At 37.6% G+C, this 26,218-nt stretch overlaps 1 protein-coding gene and 1 long non-coding RNA gene across 2 annotated transcripts in view; both read left to right on the top strand.

Moving 5' to 3' along the window:
* The first annotated feature begins 1,121 nt into the window (after positions 1–1,121).
* LOC141553286 (uncharacterized) lies at positions 1,122–14,816 on the top strand. The gene is made up of 4 exons (XR_012485374.1): positions 1,122–1,200; positions 11,527–11,620; positions 13,684–13,804; positions 14,691–14,816. It is a non-coding gene; the product is annotated as an uncharacterized LOC141553286 (long non-coding RNA).
* A 6,058-nt stretch (positions 14,817–20,874) lies between these two features.
* The window catches only part of ELP3 (elongator acetyltransferase complex subunit 3), a 93,042-nt gene continuing 87,698 nt past the window's right edge, over positions 20,875–26,218 (top strand). Inside the window, exons 1-3 of the mRNA XM_074287592.1 lie at positions 20,875–21,219; positions 21,314–21,484; positions 25,395–25,494. Of these exons, the coding sequence (XP_074143693.1) occupies positions 21,466–21,484; positions 25,395–25,494 (119 nt within the window). The 5' untranslated portion in view covers positions 20,875–21,219; positions 21,314–21,465. The remainder of the gene's footprint in view (positions 21,220–21,313; positions 21,485–25,394; positions 25,495–26,218) is intronic.

Below are 26,218 nucleotides of genomic sequence, written 5' to 3'. Positions count from 1 at the left end.
TGTTGTAAAAGACCTGCTCAGCCCTCATTCTGGGTCTTTAGGCCATTGACCCAAGATATTTGTTGCTGTTGACCTAGCTAATAAATTAATGATACTCAGAACCTTATATCTCAGTTTATCTTAAATTTTTAATGTAACACAAAATTTAGTGGTTTCTACATTATATTTAAGAAATAGAAGGCTCAATTTGACATTTTAGAAGGCAAAGAAGCTAGGATTACCAAACAAAAGTAACCTACCCAGTAAAACTAACGGTAAGTCTTCAGGGGAAGAACAGATATTTAATGAAATACAGTCCTTTTAAGCATTCCTAATGAAAAACCCAGAGCTGCATACAAAATGTAACATTCAAGCACAAGACTCAAGAGAGTGATAAAAAGGTAAATGTCAAAGAATAATTATAAGGGACTCAAATGTAAACTGTTTATATTTCATATGGGAAGGTAATACAAGTAACTCCTAAGAATATTATTATAAAGACAGTTAAAAGGAGTTAACATGGATAGAGGGAATGGGGGAATTAAATATGTTGGCATGAATTCATCACATAAAATGAAGGGGTGAGAAAGAGGGAGGCACTTGGAGTACAAGAAAGAAAAAAGGTACAATTGGGAAATTATTCTCACATAATAAAGGTGTGTGCAAGGAAGAGCTTTTATAACGGAGGGGAAAAGGAGGTGGTAGGCAGTACTGAAACCCTACTTTTATCAGAATTGTCTCAAAGAGGAAAGAATACATAAACATACATGCACAGTTTTATATAGAAATTTGACTTAACCAATAGGAAAATAAAAGGCAAGGGGATAAGCAAAGAGAAGGGGGAATGCTAAAAAGGAGGATAGATTAAGGGAGGAAATGATTAAATACAAAATGGACTTCTGAGGAGGGAGAGAGAGAGAGAAATAGCAGAAAATGGTATAGAATGAAATAGTAATTATGTGAAGGTGAATGGTAAGGGCTCATCTATAAAATAGATAGCAGCCTGTGCTATTCCAAGTTAGTGAATAATATTAGTAAACACACACAAAAAACGTCCCTTTTGTCCCTTAAACCTCTCTCCTCTGTTTTTGGCAAGCCTTCTTTCCATGTGACTGCTCCTCCCTATAAAAGCAGCGTGTGAGGCTTTTCAAACCATAGTCTCTCCTCCGGGGAACAACTATCAGCCTCGGTCTGTTCATCAGATTTACACCACCAGGAATGGTGAGTTACAATATTCTTGTTTAGCCCTGCTGCACTTACAAAAGTTGCCTCCCTTTGTGTTTGGAACCTAGAAGAACCCCCACGTGCTATTAGTTCTTTCCTAGAGGAAAGACAAGCTATCTTAGTTATTACCTTCTAAAAATCAAAACTCTCTCTTCCTCGGAAGGACCTGCCCGGGAAAGGCTTCCTGGGTTTGGAATCCTTGACTTTGTTGTACTTATTGGGCCTAGCTCATGAGGTGGGGCCAAATGTGTAAAGTACATTAAATATGTTGGAAGAAAGCAACATACAAAACAAGTACGATTTCATTGGCACAAGCTTTCTCTGTAACTTTTAGTTTTAGAGAGTTGACTAGGAAACTCACAGAGCCAGTACCGGTTAGGAGCAGGGCTTGAACTCAGGTTTTCCAGTTCATCTATTATTTTCCATTCCTCCCCCCCTTTCCTTCCCTTCCTTTAATGTTTTTGCTGTGTTATTTGTGTGTTAGTGTTATTGTTAGCAATCAAAACAAAACTGTTCTCATTAAAAATTTACTGAGCTGTAAAGAACTAACAGTACACATGGGTTCTTCATGTCCCTGAAAAGCAAAATAACTATCAATGGAGAATCCACTAAAATATGCAGACATGTGAAATTTGCTCAGTGAGATGCAGTGGCTGAATTCATCATTTTCACCAATTCTATCATTTCATGTCTTATGAGCATAAGATCATAGCCATTTAAATATTTTTTATATTTTCATATTTTTAATTTTTAAAAATTTAATAATATATTATTTTAATCAATTATATGTAAAGATGGTTTTTCAACATTCATTCTTGTAAAATTTTGAATTCCAATTATTTTTCTCTCCTTCCCTCCCTTTTCTTCCCCCTCTCCATTCTATCAAGCAATATGATATATAGGTTATACATGTACATTTATTTTTAACATATTCCCATATGAATCTTGTTAGAAAAGAAAAATAAGAATAAAAGGGAAAAATAATGAGAAAGAAAAAAAAACAATAGAAAGAAAAGCAAAAATAGCATGTTTCATTCTGCATTCAATTTCCAAATTTCTTTCTCTGGCTACAAATGGCATTTTTCATGGAAAGTTTATTGGAATTGCCTTGGATCACTGAAATGCTGAGAAGAACGGAAGTGTATCATAGTTGATCATCGCACAATACTGTTGTTGCTGCGTATTTTCCTGGTACTGATTGCTTCACTCAGCATCAGTTCCCTTAAGTCTTTCCAGCCTTTTCTGAAATCAGTTTATTCCATTCTTATAGATTCTTATGTATTATATTATATATTATAGATATGTATTATCTATATATATTATATATTATAAAATATATACTACATAATTATATTACATATATACTATATAGTAGATATATAATATGTATTCTTATAGAATAATTATATTCCATTATATCATACTATAACTTACTCATTCATTCCCCAAGCAATGAACGTGCACTTATTTTCCATTCCTTTACCACCATAAAAAAAAAAAAAAAGCTGCTACAAGCATTTTTGCACATGTGGGTCCTTTTCCCTTTTTTATTTTTATTATTTCTTTGGGATACAGATCCAGTAATGGCACTGCTAAATCAAGAGGCGTATGCATGGTTTTATAGCTCTTTGGTCATAGTTCCAAATTGCTCTCCAGAATGACTGGATTAGCTCACAATTCCACCAACAATGTATCAGTATCCCAGTTTTCTCACATTCCCTCCAATATTTGTCATTATCTTTTTCTGTCATCTTAGCCAATCTGAAAGGTATAAGGTTGTACCTCAAAGTTGTTTGAATTTGCATCTATCCAATCAATAGTGCTTTAGGGCATTTTATATGACTATAGATGGCTTTAATTTCTTCATCTTCATATCCTATGATGATTTGTCAACTGGGGAATTACTTGAATTCCTAGAAATGGGGCTTTTATCAGAAATATGGATTGTAAAAATTGTTTCCCAGCTTTCTGCTTCCCGTTTAATCTTGGTTGTATTGGTTTTGTTTGGCAAAACTTTTAAAATTTAATGTAATCAGATTTATTCATGTATTTCATAGTGCTCTCTTTCTAGTCTCGTAATAAATTCTCATTTCTCCTAATATCTGATGGGTAAACTATCTCTCGCTCTTCTAATTTGCTAATAGTATCCCTTTATGTCTGAAGAATGTAGCTATTTTGACCTTATCTTGGTATAGGGTTTAAGATGTTGGTCTATTCCTAGTTTCTGCCATACTATTTTCCAATTTTCCCAGTAATTTTTGTCAAAGAGTAACTTCTTAACCTAGAAAATGGAATCTACTATCAAACAATAGATTACTATAGTCATTGATTACATAGTCTTATGAACTGAACTTATTCCACTGATTCACCACTCTATTTTTTAGCCAGTACCAAATGGTTTTGATGACTGATGCTTTATAATATAGTTTTAGGTCTAGTATGGCTTCATCAATGCCCTTAATTTTTTTTTCTTCAAGATGAATTTTATTATTTTTCTAGAGCTATAAAATATATTTTGGTAATTTGATTGATATAGCACTTAATAAGTACACTAATTTAGGTAGAATAGTTGTTTTTTATTATATTAGCTTAATCTACCCATAAATAGTTGACATATTTCTAGTTGTTTTAATCTGACTTTATGTGAAGTGTTTTGTAATTGAATTCATATAATTCTTGGGTTTATCTTGGCAGGTAGACTCCCAAATATTTCATATTGTTGATAGTTCTTTTAATTGGGATTTGTCTTTCTGTTTCTTGCTGCTGTACTTTCATGGTAACATATGAAAATATTGACGGTTTATGTGAATTTATTTTATATCCTGCAACTTTGTTAAGACTGAATTGTTTCAAGTAGTTTTTTTAGCTGATTTTCTTAAGTATATCATGATATCATCTGCAAAGAGTAATAGCTTTGTTTCCTCACTTTCTACTCTAATTCCTTCAATTTCTTTTTTTTCTCTTATTGCTAAAGTTAAAGTTTCCACTACAATATTGAAAAATAGTAGTTATAATAGGCATCTTTGTTTTACTCCTGATCTTACTGGGAATGTTTTTAGCTTATCCTCATTACAAATAATGCCTGCAGATGGTTTTAAATAAATGCCATTTATCATTTTAAGGAAAACTCCATTTATTCCTATGTTATCTAATGTTTTTAATCCACATTTACTGAGATAATCATTGGGTTTCTGTTAGTTTTTTATTGACATGGACAATTATGCTGATGGTTTCCCTAATATTGAACCAGTCCTGCATTCCTGATAAAAATCCCAATTGGCCATAGTATATTAACCTGGTGATAGATAATATTTTATTTTGAAACTTTACATTGATATTCATTATAGAGATTGGTCTATAATTTTCTTTCTTTCTTTCTTTTGGCCATTCCTGATTTAGATAGCAGTACCATATTTGTGTCATTAAAGTAATTTGGTAGGATTCCTTCTTCCCCTATTTTCCTAAATAGCTTATATAGTATTGGAATTGATTGTTCTTCAATCTGGAATTATGCCCAAAAAGTTATCAAAATGTGCATACCCTTTGACCCAGCCATACTACTACTGGGCTTATACCCCAAGGAACTACTAAAGAAGGGAAAGGGACCTGTATGTGCCAAAATGTTTGTGGCAGCCCTTTTTGTAGTGGCTAGAAGCTGGAAGATGAATGGATGTCCATCAATTGGAGAATGGTTGGGTAAACTATGGTATATGAATGTTATGGAATATTATTGTTCTATAAGAAATGACCAACAGGAGAAATACAGAGAGGCTTGGAGAGACTTACATCAATTGATGCTGAGTGAAACGAGCAGAACCAGAAGATCATTATACACTTCAACAATGATACTGTACGAGGATGTATGCTGATGGAAGTGGATTTCTTCAACATAGAGAAGAGCTAATCCAATTCCAATTGATTAATGATGGACAGAACCAGCTACATCCAGAAAAGGAACACTGGGAAATGAATGTAAACTGTTATTTTTACCTTCTGAATCCAATTCTTCCTGTGCAACAAAAAATTCGGTTCTACACACATATATTGTATCTAGAATATACTGTAATATATTTAACATATATAAGACTGCTTGCCATCTGGGGGAGGGGGTTGGGGGAGGAAGGGAAAAAATCTGAATAGAAGTAAGTGCAAGGGATAATGTTGTAAAAAATTACCCATGCATATGTACTGTCAAAAAAATGTTATAATTATAAAATAAAATAAAAATTAAAAAAAAATTCAAATCTAACAAAAAAAAAAAAAAAAAAGGAATTGATTGTTCTTTAAATGTTTGGTAGAAGTCACTTGTACATCTATCTGGCCCTGAAGATTTTTTCTTAGGGAGTTCATTATGATTTGTTCAATTTCCTTTTCTAAAATGGGATTATTTAAGTATTTTATTTCCTTTTTTGTTTTTCCTGTGAAATTAATATTTTTGTGAAATATTCATCCATTTCATTTAAATTGTCAGATTTGTTGGCATACAATTGAGCAAGTTAGCTCCTAATTATTGCTTTAGTTTCTCTTCATTGGTAATAAGTTCACTTTTATTTTTTTATACTAGTAATTTGTATTTTTTTCTTTTCTTTTTCTAATCATATTAACCAAATATTTGTCTATTTTGATTTTCAAACCAACTTTTAGTCTTATTAGCTCAATAGTTTTCTTACTTTCATTGTTACTAATATCTCCTTTGATTTCAAAATTTCTAACTTGGAATTATTTGAGGTTTTTAATTTTTTTATTTTTCCTAAAATTTTTAGTTACATGTCCAATTCATTGATGTCCTCTTTCTCAACTTTATTCAAGTAAGCATTAAAATTTCTCCTAATAACTGCTTTGGCCACAGCCTATCAGTTTTGGTGTAGTCTAATTATTGTTACTCTCTTAGAATTATCAATTATTTCTATGATTTGTTGTTTAACCCACATATTCTTTAAGATTAGATTGTTTATTTTCCAATAAGGTCTCTGCACCTTTAGTGCATGTAATTTTTATTACATCATGATATAAGAAGGATGCATTTACAATTTATGCCTTTCTGTATTTGATTGTGAGATTTTTTTTATTTTGTGTGTTTAGGTATACCACTGAGAAGAAGGTATATTCCATTCTATTCCTATTTAATTTTCTCCAGCCATGTATCTTATTTAAGTTTTCTAATATTACATTCACCTTTTTAATTTCTTTCTTGTTTATTTTGTGATTAGATTTTCTAATTCTGAGAGGGGGAGGTTGAGATTCCCCCACTAGTATAGTTTTTCTGTCTATTTCTTCCTATAATTGGCTTAACTTTTCTAAGAAGCTGAACACTGTACCACTTGGTTCATATATGTTTAATATTGATATCACTTCATTGTCTATGGTACCTTTTAGCAATATGTAGTTTCTTTCCTTCTCTCTTTTAATTAGATCTAATTTTGCCTTAACTTTGTCTGAGATCAGAATTGGTAGCCCTGCTTTTTTTTTTTTCCTCAGATGAAACATAACATATTTTGCTTCAGCCTTTTACCTTTACTCCCTGTATATCTCTCTGCTTCAAATGTGTTTCTTGTAAACAACATACTGAAGTATTATGGATTTGAATCCAATCTGCTATCCACTTCCATTTTATGGATGAATTCATCCCATTCATGTTCATAGTTATGAATACCAGCCAAGTATTTCTCTCCATCCTATTTTCTCCCATTATAATTTTTTCCCTCACTTTCCATCCTGTCCAACCTCACCAGTGTTTTCTGGCCACCACTCCCCAAACCTGCCCTTTCTTCTATCACTCCTCCTCCTTTCTTTTACCTCTTTCTCCTCCTGTTTCTATCCTTCCTTGTATCTTGCCCCTCCTCTTTATTTTCCCTTTCTCCTTCTACTTCCCTATAAGGTAAGATAACTTGAAATATATGTTATTCCCTTTTTGAGCCAAATTTGATTAAAAGTAAGATTCAAACAATGCTAATGTTGATCCCTCTCCTTTCTTTCCCTCTATTGTAATGGTCTATTGACCTCTTTAAGTGATTTATCACATTTCACCTCTCCTTTTCTATTCTCCCAATAGAATCTTTTTTTTCCCCACCCTTTTAAATGTCATCTTTTTTATATCATCAAATCAAAGTTAATTTATATCCACAGCCAAAACTGGCTCCCCAATATTCTATATAGCAATCATATAGCTTCTGCTAAAAAAAAATAGCCAGTGAAAACGAGGAACATCTCCCAAAACAGTCTATTCTACTTGTGGATAGCCTCCAATAGTAAAAACAGTACTTCTATGTCAAGCTTAAATTTGTCTTCACGATTGTCATTGCTCTGAATTCTGACTTCTGGGCCAAAGTCATACCAATCTAAAAACGCTCATCCACATGACAGCCTTTTGAACACATCAGCCAGCTATCTTGCCCACCCTAAGTCTTCTCTTATTCAGGCTGAACATTCCCACACATTCAGCTTAAGTTCATATCCATCCTGGTTCAATTAATCGAATTCAACAAGCATTTATTAATTCTGAGATAAGGAGATCTTCTATAATTAAAAAAATTATTTTGGACTATTCACTGGAAAGTCAAATACTAAAGCTGAAACTAAAATACATGTGGTCCTAATGGCAAAAAAAGAAGGGGATGGTAGAAGATGAGATGGATAGACAATATCATGGAAACAACCACCATGAGCTTTGATGGACTTTGGAAGATGGTCGAAGATAGAAAGGACTGGTATGCTGTGAGTCCATGGGGTCACAAAGGATTGGATGTGGCTGAAAAACTGGACAAAAAACATACAAACAAGAGGAAGCATGCTTTGATCAGATCTCAATGAAAATATTATCTTCAGAAGAATTCTGGGAGATGACTATGAACCACTACATACAATTCCCAGTCCCTCTATTTTTGTCCACCTGCATTTTTTATTTCCTTCACAGGCTAATTGTACACTATTTCAAAGTCCGATCCTTTTTGTACAGCAAAACAACTACTTGGACATGTATACATATATTGTATTTAATTTATACTTTAACATATTTAACATATATTAGTCAACCTGCCATCTAGGGTGGGGAAGAAGGGGAAAAATTGGAACAAAAGGTTTGGCAATTGCCAATGCTGTAAAATTACCCATGCATATAAATAAATAAATAAATAAAAATAAAAATAAATATAGATAAAATAAATAAAATAAAAATTGTAATTAATTTTTTAAAAAGAAAATATTATCTTCAGTATTAGGTACTAAAGGTTAGGAATTATAATTGGAAAGTGTCTTGTTGAAGACAAGGTCTTGATTTCATGTTATGTGAGAGTTGGTTGAACTAACTGGAAACAATCTGAACAAGAGGACATTGAATGTTAATAGCATTTAAGTGTTTGATGCATTTTCATCTAGAAAAGATATTAGACATATTCTGCCTGAATCTAAAGGGCAAAAAATTAGAAACAATGAGTAGAAGCCACAGAGATGCTAACTCAGGATTAGTTAAAGCATATTAATCAATAAAACTATTCAGAAGTAGACTTTAGATATTCCTTTCATTAAAAAAAATCAGGACAAATCTGTGTCACCAAATATGAGGTAGCATTTTTTGTTCTCCATGAGCTGTCATAGATCACTAGTTATTGCTCAGCACTCATATCCACAGAAAGTTACCATGGTGATAATGAAGATCAAACTACACTCAAAAGAAGACAACAAAGTCAAAACTCCTACATCCAAAGCCTCCAAGAAAAATAAGAATTTGTATCAGGTCATGAAAGAGTGTAAAAGGGATATAGAAAATGAAGTAAGAGAAGTAAAGGACATGAGGTGGAATGAGAGAGATGGGGGGGAAAAAGTGCAAAAAGTCAGTGGGGAAAAGAATGCCTGAAAAAAGCAAAATTGACCAAATGGAAAAGGAGGAACAAAAGCTCCTGAGGAAAATAATTCCTTAAAAATTAGAAATGAGAAATAGAACTTTATGGAAATTAAGAGATAATGAAATAAAACCAAAAAAAGTGAAAAAATAGAAATATCTCATTTCAAAAACAACTGACATGGAAAATAAATCCAGGAGAGATAATTTAAAAATTATTGAACTACCTGAAAATCATGATAAAAAAGAGTGCAGTACTCATATTTTAAGAAATTATCCAGGAAAACTGTCTTGATTTTCTAAAGCCAGAAAGTAAAATATAAATTGAAAGAATCCACTGATCACTTCCTGAAAGAGATCCCAAGATAAAAACTCCTAGGAATATTATAACCAAATTCCTCAACTTCCAAGTCAAGGAGAAAATACTGCAAGTCTCCAGAAAGAAACAATCCAAGTCGAGTGGAGTTATATTCAGGATACACAAGATTTAGTACCTTCTACATTAAAGGATAAGAAATCTTGGAATGTGATATCCCATAAAGCAAAGGAGCTAGGATTACAACCAAAAATCACCTACCCAGCAAAACTGAGTATAATTCTTTGGGGGTGGGAGATAGAGAATGGATTTTCAAGCATTTGTGATGAAAAAACCAGAGCTGAATAGAAAATTTGATTTTCACATAACAGGACTCAGAAAAAGCATAAGGGGCGGTAATCATAAGGGAGTGAATAAGGTTAATCTGTTTAGACTCCTCTATGGGAGGATGATACTTGTAATTCATAAGAATTTTCTCATTACTAGGGCAATTAAGACAGGTAGAATGAACAAATATAGACAGAGGGAACAGTTGTGAGTTGAATATGAAAGGATAATATCTAAAAAACATAAAATTAAGGGATAAGAGAGGAATGTCCTGGGACAAAGGAAAAGGGAAAGGTAGAATGGTACAAATTATCTGCCACAAAAGAGGCAATAAAAAGCTTTTACAGTGGAGGGGAAGAGGGGGAGAGAAACTTATTCTTATCAAAGTTGATTCAAAGAGAAAATAACATACCTATACAATTGGGTATAGAAATCTATCTTACCCTGCAGGAAAGTAGGAGGGGAAGAGATTTGAGGAGGAGAATGATAAAAGGGAGGGCCCACTGGAGGAGGGGATAGCTAGAAACAAAACACTTTTGAGGAGGAACAGCATGAAAGGAGAAAGAAAGAATAGAATAAATAGGGGAAATTTAATTGTGAAAAGGATTTTGAAGCAAGTTTCTCTGATAAAGGTTTCATTTCTCAAACATATGAGGAACTGAGTTAAATTTATATATAAAAAAGAGCCATTCTCCAATTGATAAATGATCAAAAGTTTTCATATGAAGTAATCAAGGTATTTATAACTATATGAAAAAATATATTCATTATTCATTGGAGAAATGCAAATTAAAACAATTCTGATTTACAATCTCATACCTATTACATTGGCTAATAGGACAAAAATGACAAATATTAGGGGGAATGTGAGAAAAATGAGACATAATGCTTTGTTGGTGGAATTGTGAACTGATTCAAATCTTTTATAGAGCAATTTGGAATTATACCCAAAAGGCTATAAATTCATGCAAATCCTTTGACTTGCCAACACCACTACCAATATTTACAATAGCTCTTTTCTTAGTAAAAATTGAGGGGATGCTGATCAATTGAGGAATGGCAGAACAAATTTTGATATGTGATTATGATGGAATACTATTTTGCTATAAGAAATGTAATATGCTCTCAGAAAAACCTATAAAGACTTCCATGAGTTGATGCAAAGTGAAATGTATAGTGTACAAACAGCAATAATAAAAAATGATTAACTGTGAATGACTTTGCTATTCTCAGCAATACAATAATCCAAGACAACTCAAAGATTTATGATGAAAAATGTTATTTATACTCAGAGAAAGAACTGTTTGTGTCTGAATATAGACTGAAGCATATTTTTTTAACTTTATTTTTCTTGAGGTTTTGGGGGGTTTTTTTGGACGGGAAAGGATATATGTTTTCTTTCCCAACAACTGTTAGGGAAATGTCATAACTTTACATGTGCCTTCTCAATGAAGGATGGGGGGAAGAAGGGAGAGAATTTGAAACTCAAAGTTTTAAAAACAAATGTTAAAATTGTTTTATGAGTAGGTGTGGGAAAATATTAAATTATAATTAAAAAGAAAAAAGGATTTCTGATTCCTTTGAATCCTCTGGATTTTTTCTTACTTATTCATTAAATAAATGAATAAGCAATAAGCATTACCATGCCAGGTAATGTGCTAAACCTAAGGATTAAATTATAAAAGAGACATGGTACCTGCCTTCAGGAAGCTTATAACTTAATAGAGTAAGGGACATATGGGGTAGAATGTTGGCTAGAAGAAGCAGCTCTCCTTGGGCTCCAATTGGATTGGCAGGAATAGGTGATGGTTCAGTGTTTTTCAATGTTAGCTGATCATTGCAGGAGCGTCTGATGGTTCTGATATTGCTGTGCTCTGCCCTGGCACTGACCCATGGATATTGCTATAGAGTACAACTTCAAAGGATCTCAAAATTTGGTAAGAGAAGATCACCTGGGGAAATTATTTACTGCTTTGAGATGTTGCCTAGTTGCCTAGGTTAAAGCCTAGAAGAGACTTATAAGAGAATCAAGGTTCCATCACTACAGGTGGTTGTGATAAAGAAGGGTTATTCAGATGGGGAGATTGGAAAGGTGCAGATCTACCTGACAATTTCTTACCTTCTGTTATCTGAAATTCTACCCATTAAAGATTCATTAACTTAGGGATACCTGTGGACTTTATTTTCATTTCTATTAAGATGGCTTCCATATGGGTATGGCTAATCCAAATTTCCTACACATTTTACACTGGGCTTCCCTCCCACCGTAGTAATCATCTGGTTTGAAATTATATTTGTGAGTCTCTCAAGCATTTATTATGTGTCAGGCCCTGTGGTAAGTGCTGGGGAGATAAAAAAGTAGAAAAAAAATCTAATTCTTATCTTAAAAAAGCCCCCTAGTCTAATGGGAGAGCCAACAAGTATATTCACCCAAAGCATAAAAGATATATATATATATATATCATGTAAATGGAAGGTATTTCAGAGAAAAATGGATAGCAGCGTTGAGGAAAGAAGTCTCAGGGATAAAAGAAACTGGAAAACTCCTCTTGCAGAAGGTGAGATTTGAATGAATATGAGACAAGAATGGAGAATCTTCTAAGTATAGTAGGACAAAGGCATGGAATCCAGAAATGGACTATCATGTTCCAGGAACTATTCAGAAAGCCAGTGTAACTGAGCAAAAAGTAGGTGGACAAAAATGAATTATAATAAGACTAGAAAAGTAGAAGGAGCTCAGTTTTGAAATTCAAACTATTTCATATTTGATCCTAGATGCAATAGAATTTGTTGAGTAGGGTTATGACATGGTAAGAACTGAAATTTAGGAAAATCTGTTTTGAGACTGGTTAAAGACAGATTCTAATGAGGAGAAATTTGGAAAGGGAAAACAATGAGATCTTTAAAAGGATACTGCAATAATCCAAGCATCAGGAGAAGAAAGCCTGAGCCTACTCCAAGCTGGCTGCTATATAAGGACCTTATAGGAGAGATAGAGGAAAGAGGGTATATTTTCTGTTTTCTTACAGGGGACCCATTGTATTGTTCTCCTTCCATCATTCATCCCTCTGGTTTGGTGCTTTTTATCCCAGGGCATAAAACCAATGTAGGTTCTGGATATATGATCAGTTAAATTGCTGCACTGAGCACCCGCACTGATAAAATCACAGATCCTTAAAATATAGTTAACATCACTATTTAGGCAAGATGCAGAAGAAATTAAATTTTAAACAGAATCAGTCTGTTAGTCAATCAGCAAGTGCTTATTAATTGCCTGCTATGTGCCAAGCACTGTGCTAAATAATGGGCATATAGAAAAAGGGGAATAAAAGAGTTCTGCTCTTAAGAAGCTCTCCTGGAGTGTGTGTGGGGGTGTTGGAGAGGTTAAGTAATAAACAAATTAACAGGTAGAAGTAAAGCAGAAGAGTTAATAGGGATATGAAATAAAAGATATACACAAACATTATAACAATGACCAGAAGTAAAATTTATTAGAAAAAAGGCAGAGATAGTAAGCACTGATCTCAGACAATGCTAGACAGTGCTTAACTAAACTTGCTTGGGAAGGTGGAGGGCAGGAAAGGGGGGAAAAGTGAAAAGTAAAAATTCATAGCAGATAACAAAAGAAAATCTACAAGGAAGCAAAGAAAAGATGGACAATTATTAATAAATATCTGATATTATTTTATGTTTTCATGAATGGAAATTTATTGTTATATACTTTGAATTCTTCCTGATGTTCAGCTAGGCACATGGCAGTGTTTTTCTTTTTTTTTTTCTTTTTTCCATATTTCTTTTTCTATTTTGTTTTTTCTTATTCTGCATTTAAGTTTTGAAAAATACATTTTTAAAAGGTTATCTTTTAAAAAAGAAGTTCTCAGTTTAATGCAAGAAACTATCAAAATCCCCTATCATATGCTCATCTAATTCTTTTTGGATTAGGCTGGAGTTATTCATAAAAATGGAATGGAGATGACTCTGTTGTGTATCTCTTTAATAGGTCCCAGAAATAAGTGCATCGATGAAATTGATAATAAAATATACAATTTGGGCTCCAAATGGCAAAACAGCCAGTGTGAGACTTGTCTCTGCATGAACGACGCCATGAGCTGCTGTGAAACGTAATGGCCTTGTTCCTGGGTGAAACTAAAGTCACTGGACACTCTAACTTATACTGAACTGCTCTAATTTTTTTTCTCCACTTTGGTTCTCTCCTTCTCTTCCTTCCTCTTTCCTTCCCTTTTTCTTTCTCTCCCTTTCTCCTTCTCTTCCTCTTTCTTTTTTTTAAAATTCTATTTATTAAGTGTGCAGAGCACTGTGCTAGGTTTTCAGAGAAATGCAAAGAAAGGTAAGAGAGATCCTTTGCCTTCTTGAAGTATCAAATCTAGAAGCAGGTTAAAACATATACAAAAATAAATAAGAAATAAAATATGGCCAAGTGATGGGTATACAAAATACAAAGGGGGAATCCAAGTACAAAAAAATTCTTTTCTTCACATCAGTCTTGGAAGGTAGATAACAAAAATGAAATTAGCATCCCCATTTGACTAATGAGGACATTGATACACAAAGATTGAGTAACCAGTAAGTAAATGAGTAAGGGAATGAGACAAAATCTGAACTTGGATCTTTAGATTACAATTAATGTTACCTTTCTCCTATACTACATATTGCTCCTGCCTTTACAAGGAGAATATTAAATTTCTCCCTTTGTTCCTCTACCCCTTAACAGTGGGCAGAAGTGAGTACTTCAACCTTACCTGGATGAGATGACTTTCATCTAATTGCTAACTTTTCCTATCCTTTACTATTGAACCTTTTCTATAAGGATTATTCAGTTCAATTCAATAAGTAATAAGTTCTTCCATTTCCTCACCTGGAAAAAGGATCTTTAAAGTTCTTTCCATCTCTATGATCCTAAAAGTAGCATTACATTGAATATCAGGGAAGTTGTATGAAGGGACTGTGGGAGAGACCCAACCAGGTCATTCTTCCTTTCTCTTTCAGATCAGGTGAGTGCTACTGAAGGACTAAGGATCCCCAAAAGAGCCTCCTTTGGTTCTCTATTGGAGCATAACTGATACCTGTGCCTCTTGGAAATAATCATATAATAAACAGTGACACATAAATCACAAATCTTTGTCTTTGACATTTTCTTGAGAGAAAGGTTTGGACTAAAGGAGATATAATGATGAGTGGTCTCCCTACCTATAACAGCCCTCTAAGAAATGGAGGGAATTTTTTTCTATATTAAGGGATACTAATTTAAATGCAAAAAGGCTTTAATTTACATCAGTCTGTAGTCACTGAATGCCCTCCCTAATAAGTATCCTGCAGAGTAAACTGGTGTGAGGACAATCTTTAGTACAAAGAACCTAGAAAACATCTAGGAATGTTGCACATTATTATTTATTTAAAATAATGGTGACTACTAAAAGAGATTGAAGCATCAAATCTACTTGCAGATTAAAATTCTTCTTAGATTTCAGGCTCTGGCTATATTAATGATAAGTATTCAGAATAAAATACCTAAAATATTTCAAGATATCTTCACATCTACTATTAAGGATGAGGTAGGTTGAATGAGTCTTTGTTCTAGGCGGATATTAAATTAAGAGGGTAGAGAATTGATCATAGAAATAGTGATTCTGTCAGGGAGAAGGGATAGAACTGTTAAAACTCCTATTAACTCCAGCAAATACCCACTCACCCACCTGCAACAGATTTATGAGATTTGGGGAAGATGGAGACAGATATTGCTGCTTTTCTCAGGATCCTAGAGCTCCATCACTTTGGACATCTTCCACCCAAACTGAGGTTAGAAAGAGCCGGGTGTCTGGGAACACACGTGTCTAGTCTCCCCCATTATTACAGGACATTAGCTTGCTATTTGAACACAGAGGTGAGTCCCAGATGGAGACAGGAGGAAAAATTCATGGGCTAATTAATAATTAGTTTGTAAGAATACTTGATTAATGCAGGAAGCTGTCATCCAAAAGTAGCCTTTATTGGTAAGGGGACTGATGGAAAGTGTAGTTTTGAGGGGTTGAAATATGAAGGAGGTAAAAGCTTGGTAGGGAAAGATGTCAAGGAACCTGGGAGCTCCAAAGAAAATGAGAGTCTAGGTTTGCAGACATGTACCAGCCAGATGCATGTGAAAGATCCTACTACTCCAAACCGAATGAGATGCATATGAAAGGTCCTACTACTCCAAACTGAATAAAATGCATGTGAAAGGTCCTATTACTCCAAAATAATCATAACAGTAGAATCCTTGTTTTTCTCACTGACCTGTTCAAACAGTTAATAGGGAGATACATTGTTTTCCTAACTGTCATGGCTACTAGGATCTGCCTGGTTTATGTCCTCTGCACTTCCTTTCCCTCCCATTTTCATTGCTACCTGCCCACTGAAAGGTTAAACTTAAAAATCTGTTAGGCAAATATCCCCCACCAAGGAGCCCCACCAACACTTTCCTGTATTGTTCTTGCTAGAGCTCAGCCCAGGCCTGTTATAGGAGGCTCAGGGAATGAAGCCATCACCAGATTGAAGTAATGATGAGGGATGAGGATACCAATGAAGAGGTTAGGCAGGAATGGTGAGGATCCTTCTCTCCAAAGCAAGTTCTGAGCAAAGGAATTTGCTATGATCAAAAGGTTTTATTGTTAAAGAAACACCAAGAGGGATTCTCTTGGTAGACAAATCATTCTCAAGGGGAAAATGATAAGCAAAAAGTCATTTTTTGAAGACCTATTTTATGTATGAGTCTAAGGGAAATCTCAAGTAAATGTGAAATCTTTCCTGGGGTTGTGACTTCCCCCAAGAAAGCTTATCTTGCTATGAGAAGATGCAAGACAATTTGAGTTTGTAGAGCAAAGAGTTCATGTTTTTTTGTGATTTTACATAATTTTATAGGGCTTACTCAAGTCATATAGAGTTCACTGTTGTCAGTAACAATAATAATCATAATAGGCATTTCTACAGCATTGTGTTTTGAAAAACACTCTGCATCCATTATCTCATTTTGAAGAGGGGAGCCCCCCAAACTCTTTCTCTCTCTCTGACTTTGGGACCTCTACCATGAGGTAGAACACTTGAGAAGCTCCTTGAAGGAGAAATTCTCCTTGAACCCAGTCTCTGTGAGACCCGCCCCAGGGAATCAAGGTAAAAGTGGTTTATCTAGGTGGGGCTAGTTGAGTCCCTAGCTGGAGAATTCCAACCTTATTGAATTAAAGATTAGTCAAGACTGACTCATTCCATCCAGCTCAAGCCCACCCAGCCCCATCAAGAGCAAACCCCAGCTTGTAGCCAAGGTTTCAATTATAAAACAATTTTAAGTTCAGTCCTTGCAGAGGACCTAATATGCCATCCCTGCCATAGCAGCAAACCTCTGCCTGCTGAAATGATATTCTCTTTCAGCGTTACCCTCTCATTATCTGTCTTACCTATTTCCCTAACAAGACTTTATACCTCTCTGTTGGGATTTTTCTACTAGAAACTTTACTTCTCTGTCAGGACCTTGCCACCAAGGAATTCAGTCTTTCTATTCATGCATAGCAAAGGCTGACTTCCCAATGCCAATAATAAACTTCTTTTTATCAGTCTAGCTTTTTGGGGTTGTAAATTCCTTTATGAAGGATCTCTGTGCTGCCAGAAGGGGGTTCCCACAATTCCCTGCCCTAAGGGGATTTAGGGGAGCCAAACCTCTTCATTTGGTTCCCTGAACCCTGAACCTGCCACTAACTCATCATTTAACTCTCTGACCACCAGGAACCCTAATCTCATCAGTTTGAGACTCCCAACACCTCTGGACTAGAGACTCTGATTCTTACATTTGTCTTAAGCTGGGAAGAGGAGGACAAGGCATTGGCAGAGGTTGGTTTAAAATAGCCTCCACTTCTGAGCTTTCAGAGCTCCAGACAGAGTGAGGAAGCCTCCCAGGCTCTCCCAGGCCTTCCAGGCTCTCCCAGGCTCTCCCAGGCTTCCCAGGCCTCCCAGGCCCTCCCAGGCCCTATCAGGCCCTATCAGGCCCTCCTAGGCCCTATCAGGCCCTCCCAGGCTCTCCCAGGCCCTATCAGGCCCTCCCAGGCCTCCCAGGCTCTCCCAGGCCTCCCAGGCTCTCCCAGGCTCTCTCAGGCTTCCCAGGCCCTCCCAGGCTCTCCCAGGCCCTCCCAAGGTATCAAACAGAAACCTCCAAAGAAACAAACCAAATGCCTGAAGGATGCCTGAAGGTCAGAATCAAGAAGAAATAAGGGCAGGGCCATTTGCCCAGGGCCTTACGGTTTCCACACACTGTCTGGCTTGACTCTTTGGAGAACTTTCTGGGCAGTAGTCAGGGTCCCCAGGAGTGGGAAGCATCAGTCATCCTGAGGGTCAGGTGAAATGAGTGATGGTGGGCTTGTGGGGGTCACAGCCTGGGCCTAGGATAGGCACTCTAAGCCCTTCATAATATTTTCAGAGGCTGATCCAAGTTCCTCAGGCACCTCAGGCACTTTATCTACCTGGAATCTAGTGCTCTTCAAGAGGCCCCAAGGCAAGGGAATGGAAGCAAGTGAGAGCCCTTCACTGGGTGGGGGGAATTCGTAGCTCTCTCCCCTCCTCTCCCAGTACCAGAAACAGTCCAGGGTCCAGAGGAATCTCTGGGCAAACAGCTGAGCTCAAACTGGAGACTGCCAGGCAGGGCCCTGGGCATAGCTATGAGTAGAGTACAGCCTGCCAATCAGAGAGCAGACCCACAAAGGCAAGGGAGAAATGCTGACTGGGATCTAACTTCATTCTGAAGTACAAGTGACTGCCCTGGAGAGTAAACTTGGCAACTCTTCCCCCAGATTGATTTTACAGCTACATGTACTGATAAAAACTCAGGAAAGAAAGCTCTTCTCGTCAAGTTCCTTGATACCATCAAACTGTTCCCGTTTTATCAGTGAACATGACACGTCATCTGTTCTGCATCTGTGCCTTAAGTACTATGGGACCTTTCCATCTGACCGGATTGTTACTGGCATCAAATAGAAATCGTCATTACTGTGATTAATGTTATTATTATGAAAACTATCTTCATGAGATGGATACATTCGTGTGGGAAAAAGTCCCCAGTTCTACACTTAGAAGATAAATGTAACAATCAGTCCGTTAACAAGCACTAATGAAGCTCCTACTGAGCGCCAGGCACGAGCTCTGTCCTAGGGATAAAAAAAGGACAAGCAGTTCTTCCTCCTCAAGGAGCTCACAATCCAGTGGGGGAATAACCCCCAAATAACTATTATTATGTGCAAACAAGGTGCAGGCAGAATCATTTGAAGGTAATTAACCAAGGGAAGTCACTGCCAGTGATGAAGAGTGAGCCAAGAATGTAGGAAAAGGCAGAATCAGTGAGACCCTGGGATGCATGAGGGCACAAGAGACAGCCATGGCCAGTCAGAAAAGAGGACCAAGAGGAGATATGGCTGGTGGAGAGACTGCAGAGGTGGGAAGGGCTGACTGGCTGTGGGGGGAGGGGAGAACACAGTGAGGACAGGACTGTTGCCCTTCTCCTGTTCCTCATCCCTCCCACCTTCCCTCATGGCCCAGCCCCAGAGAGCTCCTAGTTCAGGAACCTGTCCACAGGGGACCCTCAGAGGAAGCTTGGCCTGACTGATGGAGAGACCAGTGACAGAAGCAACATTATTTGTTCTGCTAAGGAAATGGCTTCTGCTCTTTCTGAGGGGGTAGGAGCTTATTGCCCGGGTCCTGCAGGCTTCCTGGACCATGGCTTTGTCCAGAGCCCCAAACACCAGGGAGCTCACAGCCTCTGCATCTCGCTTCAGGAGATACTGGCGATAAAAATAAAAGCTAGCCCAGAGCCCTTTAGAGGTCTGCCAATGCTTTCCACACGTTCTCTCACTTGGTTCTCACAACCACCCCATGAGGCAGGGGCTACTATTTTTGCCATTTTACAGATGAGGAAATCACGAACTGAGAGCCAGGGTCCAAAGTCATAAGTAGTAAGTGCTCAAGGCAGGTGTTTAAATCAGGTCTTCCAGGCCCTAAGTGCAGGATCCTACCTGCAGCACCCAGCCAGTAAGTGAGAAAAGAAGTCTAGCTTTCACTAGAGTGTGAAGGTGCAGCTTCTTCAAAGCCAGAGCCCTGCTTGGTAATGACCAAGTTGAGTCACCCTTGGAGGTCTCATAGACACAACTGAACAACGTGGTTCGGCAGCCAGGAAAGCACATGCAGTCTTGGATTCAGGCTAGAAGGTACAAATCAGGTTTGGGAGCTCTCTGTGCTGTGGCGGGACTGTGACCAACTGACAAATGCAACAGCTGAGGCCCAGAGAGGAAGCCCAGGGCCTGCACAGTGAACTTCAGAACAGAAACCCTGGAGGCTCCTGCTTCCCAGCCCGCCCTCCCTTTTCTCCCATCACCACTCTCTCCCTTCCCTCCTCTCACTTTCTTAATGTGGGGTCGAGAAGGAGCATCCCTGAAAAAAAAGCTATTGAAACTTCCAGATTTCTTATGCATTTTTTCTGGGCACAATCAGAGTGGAAGGTTCTCCTCTTAAGTAGATGAGTATCAGGAGAGCCTGTTCTTGCCCTAAGCCACTAGAATGAGCATCAGGGTTAAGACACTTAGCAATAAGGCCGGACTCTGTGGACTCTGTGTGTGTGTGTGTGTGTGTGTGTGTGTGTGTGTGTGTGTGTGTGTGTCCAGGGCAGTCTGGTGAAATCCATAAACCAGTTCTTAGAAATAATATTTTTAAATGCATAAAAATGAAATACATGAGCTTGCAAAGAAAAACAATTACATTCAAATATAGTATTGGAAAATAACAATAACAAACAAGTTCCAGGACCCCGATGAAGACACCCGGGCCCTGGTGGTAGCTCTGCGGCGCAGAGTAGCAGCGTCTAACAGCCCGCACAGGGCCGGGTCGGAGCCCCGAGGGTTACTCTCAGGCGCAGCGGTCCCAGGGAAAGACTTGCGCTAGTGCTTGTGCTGCCCCGGCCTTTCCGGGGAAAGGCCAGAGCTCGGCCATGCCTGTGTCCCACATAGGTTAAATATGGGCAGTGCTTCTAAACACATGGGAACGCGTCTCACGCTGCGCCAGACAAATCCCATCCAGGGAGAACCATCTGCCCATGTTTTGCATTGACCGTTCCAAGCGCCTGTTTCCCACAGGAGAGCGCAAGCGCAGGGCTCGCTTCTGTGCCAATGCCAAAGATGGCGGGATAGAGGGAGCAGTGACGTAGCGGCGAGGACACCGGGCGGAGTGCGCGGGCCCCAGGCCTGCGGGGCACTACTCTATGCCGCCTACTCTCGCTAGGTCTCAAGTTCTTCATTTATAAAATCAGAGACTTGGACTAAAATCGTCAGTTTACGTGTCGCAGAGCGCTCTGCAGTTTGCTGAAATCTACGAAATCCTTCGGAACAACGTCAAATAAAATATATAAGATTACAAAGGAAATGAAGAAATGACATCGTGTTATGGATGATGCAAGAAGTATTATCTGGAACCAATCTCTTCCCTTAACTTCTTCAGGTCTCTCCAGTACAATTTGGTAATGACCACAATTTCCTGCACGCGATAGGTGCTAAACGAACAAAGTGAATTTCCTATTATCTTTATCTCGTTTGTTTTCTTTCCCTATCCAGCATATGGAGGGAGAAGGGGAAGAAGGGAGGAAATGCCGCTTCACGACGATTTTACGACAGCCTCGCAATAGGACTTCCTTGCTTGCCGGCTGCAGGCGGAAGTCGACAGATCTCAGTCGGGAGTTTAATCTGCCTCCGGCGGCGTTGACAACATGAAGGAAAAGCGGAAAGGTGCGAAAGGGAACGATTGGAGCTGGAGGGTCTGCCTTTCTATCTTTGGGGACCCGTTCTCAGCGCCCCTCCGCGTCCCGATGGGAGTGTTGCGTCGCTCTTTTTGTGACTTTGTACATGTGTGTGATTCCGTCTGAGTGCGAGTGCGACAGCGTGTGTGTGTGTACTTGTGCACTTAGGCTAGTGTGCGCTTGTGCAATCCCGGAGCAGCCGCCTCCCCTTCCTCCTCTCCCGGGCCTTTCCTCCATCTGTGCTTGTCATCTCTCCGAGGCTCACGTGCCCCGAGCTCGGGGGGCTCCCGGCGCCCGCGGCCAAGCTTGTTTCTAGCTTCGAGTGGTTAAGGACTCTTAGGTTTGCCCTTAACTTATCTCCGGGTATATAGAGCTCAGCATGTTCAGTACTCCTGTCCCCCCTCCCCCCCACCCCCGTGGAATCCTCTTTGTAGAAATTGACCTTGTAAAACTACTGGTCAATTACATGCTTTTCTGCTCTCCTCTGAGGAGGACGCTTCACGCGGGCCGCCCTCACCCCTTCCCCGTCACTCTGAGAGGAGGGCGAAGGTGCGTTAGAGCGGGGCTCCTTAAACGTTTCCACCCGAGACTGTCAGAGAAGTTTTTGCACGACCTGAGATATATAGCTGTATAAAAAAGGTGTGCAAATTAATATTTACTGATGAGTTGTAGAGTTATTTTAAAAAGAGTTCTTTGGTCTTAAATCTTTTGATCAAGAAAAGCATGTTGAACTAAGAAGTTGGGAGATTGGATTCTGCTTGGGGTCCATCAGTCCGCTATATGCCTTGGATAGCTCATAAACTTGCTGTGACAGTTTCCTTATTTGTAAAAGGAGAATAATGCTTTTATCTTTACTAAGGTTATTTTAAAGATCAAAATGCTTGTATTTCAAAAGGCAATAAATAATCATTGTTTAAAAAATTTCAGTGTTGTAGTTATTCAGCTAGTTTAGTTGTGTCTTTTGCCACCCGACCTTACTTGCAGTTTTCTTGGCAAAGATACTGACATGATTTGCGGTTTCTTTTCCAGCTCATTTTACAAATGAGGAAACATGCAAATAAAATTGTCACTTGCTCAGTCACACAGCTAAAAAGGTCTGGCTGAATTTGAACTCAGGTCTTAACTCCAGCTCTGCCCACTGCACCACTCAGCTAACTGCCTTCATTATTATATTCGAGGGCTTATCTCTTCCTCCTAAGAATGTCACCCAAGAAATTTTCTGAGTAGAGTCCATTAACTACCTATAGCTATCACAAGGCACTTGCCCATCAGCAAATCTGTCCTACCAACCATCGAGCTGTATTCTAACTTTCCTCAAAACTCAGGTCAGGTGCTACTCCTATAGACTCTAGAGCATGGTCCTCAAACTTTTTAAATAGAGGCCAGTTCACTGTCCCTCAGATTGTTGGAGGGCCGGATTATAGTAAAAACAAAAGCTCACACTCTGTCTCCGACCCTCAGCCCATTTGCCATAACCTGGGGGGCCACATAAACGTCCTCAGCAAGCTGCATCTGGCCTGTGGGCTGTAATTTGAGCCCCTGCGTCTAAACCTTTACTGATTTCTTCATTTGTTAGTATTTTCTTTTTTCTTTAGTTCTGTTTATATATTTGTGGATAAACTTTATAGGAACAAATATTGGTGGGGCTTTTGGTCTTTATTTCCCACACAAAGCACAGCACTTTGCAAATAGGAGTATAGCAAATATCTGTCAACTTGTATTTGTGACCAGTTGAAAAGCAAAATAATAGTTATTTATATCTTGTTTAAAGTTCTGCAATTTTTTTTTCCTCATGTGAATTCATTGTTCATAGCAATTCTTATTAGGCACTATTGTTGTCCCCACTTTGTAGATGAGGAAACTGAGGCAGCTAGAGGTCAAGTGACTTGCTCACGACTAAACAGCTAGTAAAGGCCTGAGACAAGATTTGGACTCATGTTCTTGCCACCAAACACTGATCAGCATGTTCACTGGGCCACCTAGCTACCATATGTAGCCAAGTATAAGAAGAAGGTAGTGGGGTTTTCCAGTTATTGGAGGCATGGGAAGTGGGAGGAAAGATTTTAATTACATCTATTTCTTTCCTATGAGTAACATTTTTTTGAGAACACTTCCACAGATTTATGCTGTTTTCTATCAGTTTTTGTTCCTTTTCCTCTTTAGTTAAGGAGGAAGAAGAGAATCATCCCTATTAATAATTATCACAACATTTCAAAGTGGGAATTAGTGTCAGCAGCCATTTAGTCCACCCCCCACCTAAAAAAATATTTCAACTACTACCCTCCTGCCAAGCCATGTAGTAACAGGGAAAATACATAGTAACAGGGGATTAATTACTTCCAGAAGTGGCCCATTATATTTATAGATATACAAATATCTGTATTATTAAGAAATTTTTCTTTTGCCCCTAAATTTGAATTTAAGACTTCTACCCCTTAATTTTAGTTTTACTCTCTGGGACCAGACAAAAACAAACCTGGTCCCTCCTTTCCATGTGATATTTTTCAGACATTTAAAACTAGCTATATCATGTCTCTTTTCAGTCTTCTTCAGACTAAACATTCCCAGTCCCTTCCACCAACCCTCATGTAACATTAACTCTTCACTATGTTGATAACATTTTGGACTTAATCTGTTTTATACTAATTAGCTCAAGCATGTGTGGGCATATGTTTTCATATATTAATCCAGTAGCTCTGCCTTTGCTACTATACAACTTCTATAAGGTGGATTTTTTTTTTTGATTTTTTTTTTTTTAAGTATAGCTTCCCTCCCCCCCCCCCCGCGGGGTTAAGTGACTTGCCCAGGGTCACACAGCTAGGAAGTGTTAAGTGTCTGAGATCAAATTTGAGTCCTCACGAATTCAGGGCTGGTGCTCTATCCATTGCGCCACCTAGCTGCCCCCTTAAAGTATAGCTTTTTATTTATAAAACATGCATGAGTAATTTTTCAACACTGACCCTTGCAAAAACTTCTGTTTCAACTTGCCCCTCATGGGTAATTTTTTCTTGCAAAACCTTCTATTCCATATTTTCCTCTCCTTCCTCCTCCCCCCTCCCCGAGATGACAGTCCAATATAGGTAGTTTAATATGTTAAATTATATGTTAAATCCAATGTATGTATACATATTTATACAGTTATCTTGCTGCATAAGAAAAATTGGATCTAGAAAGAAAAAATAAAAACAGAAAGAAAACAAAAATTCAAGCAAACAATAACAGAAAGAGTGAAAATGCTATGTTGTGGTCCACACTCAGTTCCCACAGTCCTCTCGTTGGGTGTAGATGGAACTGGTTTGAATCATTTTTGTTGAAGAGAGCCACATCCATTAAAATTGATCATCGTATAGTCTTGTTGTTGCCACATATAATGATCTAGTTCTGCTCATTTTACTCAGTATCAGTTCACATAAGTCTCTCCAAGCCTCTCTACTCATCCTGCTGGTCATTTCTTACAGAACAATAATGTTCCATAACATTCACAAACCACAATTTATTTAGCCATTCTCCAATTGATGGACATCCACTCAGTTTCGTTTCTTGCCACTATGAAAAGGGCTGCCACAAACATTTTTGCACATGGGGGCCCCTTTAAGGTGGATTTTCTTTGTTTTCTCTTTTTGTGCTTACTTCATTCTGTGAATAAATAACTTAAAAATAGAGCTTCTAAAATACATTCCTCACTTAAACTGTAGACAAAATCTGCTTTATATTTATTGAAATATAAAAAATATGTAATCAGAATGGTAGGGTGACTAAGGTTAAAAGTCCTGCTTGAGTTTTTAATTTTGTAGGGTAAGGTCAGTGATTATAGAAAAACTCCTAAGCTATAATATACATAAACTTAAAAGTTTGTACAATATATTCTGGTTATAAATGTTTATTTAATTTTCCTTCAGGAGATCTCAGTCCTGCTGAGCTGATGATCCTGACCATAGGTGATGTTATTAAACAATTGATTGAAGCCCATCAACAGGGGAAAGATATTGATCTAAATAAGTAAGTGTTGTTGTTGTTGTTGTTGTTGTTGTTTTAATTCCCTAAAAAAATTTTCATTTATTGGTATTACAGAACTGTTTTGTGTAATTTTAAAAAAACTTCTAACTTTGTCCTTTGATATACTTAAATTTTGGAAATTTGACTTTCCTGTCTGCCATACTCTTAACTTCAAAAGATCTGTCTGTGTTCTGTCTTTTTTTCCCTTCTGTTCTGAGAAAAAAAAAATTATCTTCCTTTCTAAGACTAACTTTTCCACTCATGTTTATAGTCCTATCCCTCTCCTCCTTTGGTATCTGGATGTAGCTATTATTCCCAGTTTAACATTTTCATTTTTTTCATTGGATCTTTTTTCTCTACCAGTTTTCCCTCTTTATCCCCTGCTACCCTACTTGCACAATATACATTTCTTGCTTAACATGATATACTTTTTTTGGTTCTGCTATATCTTTAGCAGCTGTCCTCTAAATATGAACATCCCTATGCTTTTTCTCTTTGTGTTCTCTCCTTTGGAGACTTGTCTGCTGCTGTTAGCAGGAGTACTTGTCATTGATCTCAGACAAAGTTAAAACTAAAATAGATTTAATCCAAGGAGAAAAATGGGGAAACCATGCTATGGGTCATCCATATTAATCAGTATTATTATAGACTATTTAAAATAATTGGATAATATAAGGTTAATATTGTTGTAGTGTAGGAAATTATGAGTTGATGATTTTAGAAAAAT

This window comes from Sminthopsis crassicaudata, chromosome 2 (assembly GCF_048593235.1).
Source record: "Sminthopsis crassicaudata isolate SCR6 chromosome 2, ASM4859323v1, whole genome shotgun sequence".
Lineage (NCBI taxonomy): Eukaryota > Metazoa > Chordata > Mammalia > Dasyuromorphia > Dasyuridae > Sminthopsis > Sminthopsis crassicaudata.
The sequence above is the reverse complement of the archived record's forward strand: the minus strand, read 5'-3'. Positions and strand labels throughout refer to the sequence as shown.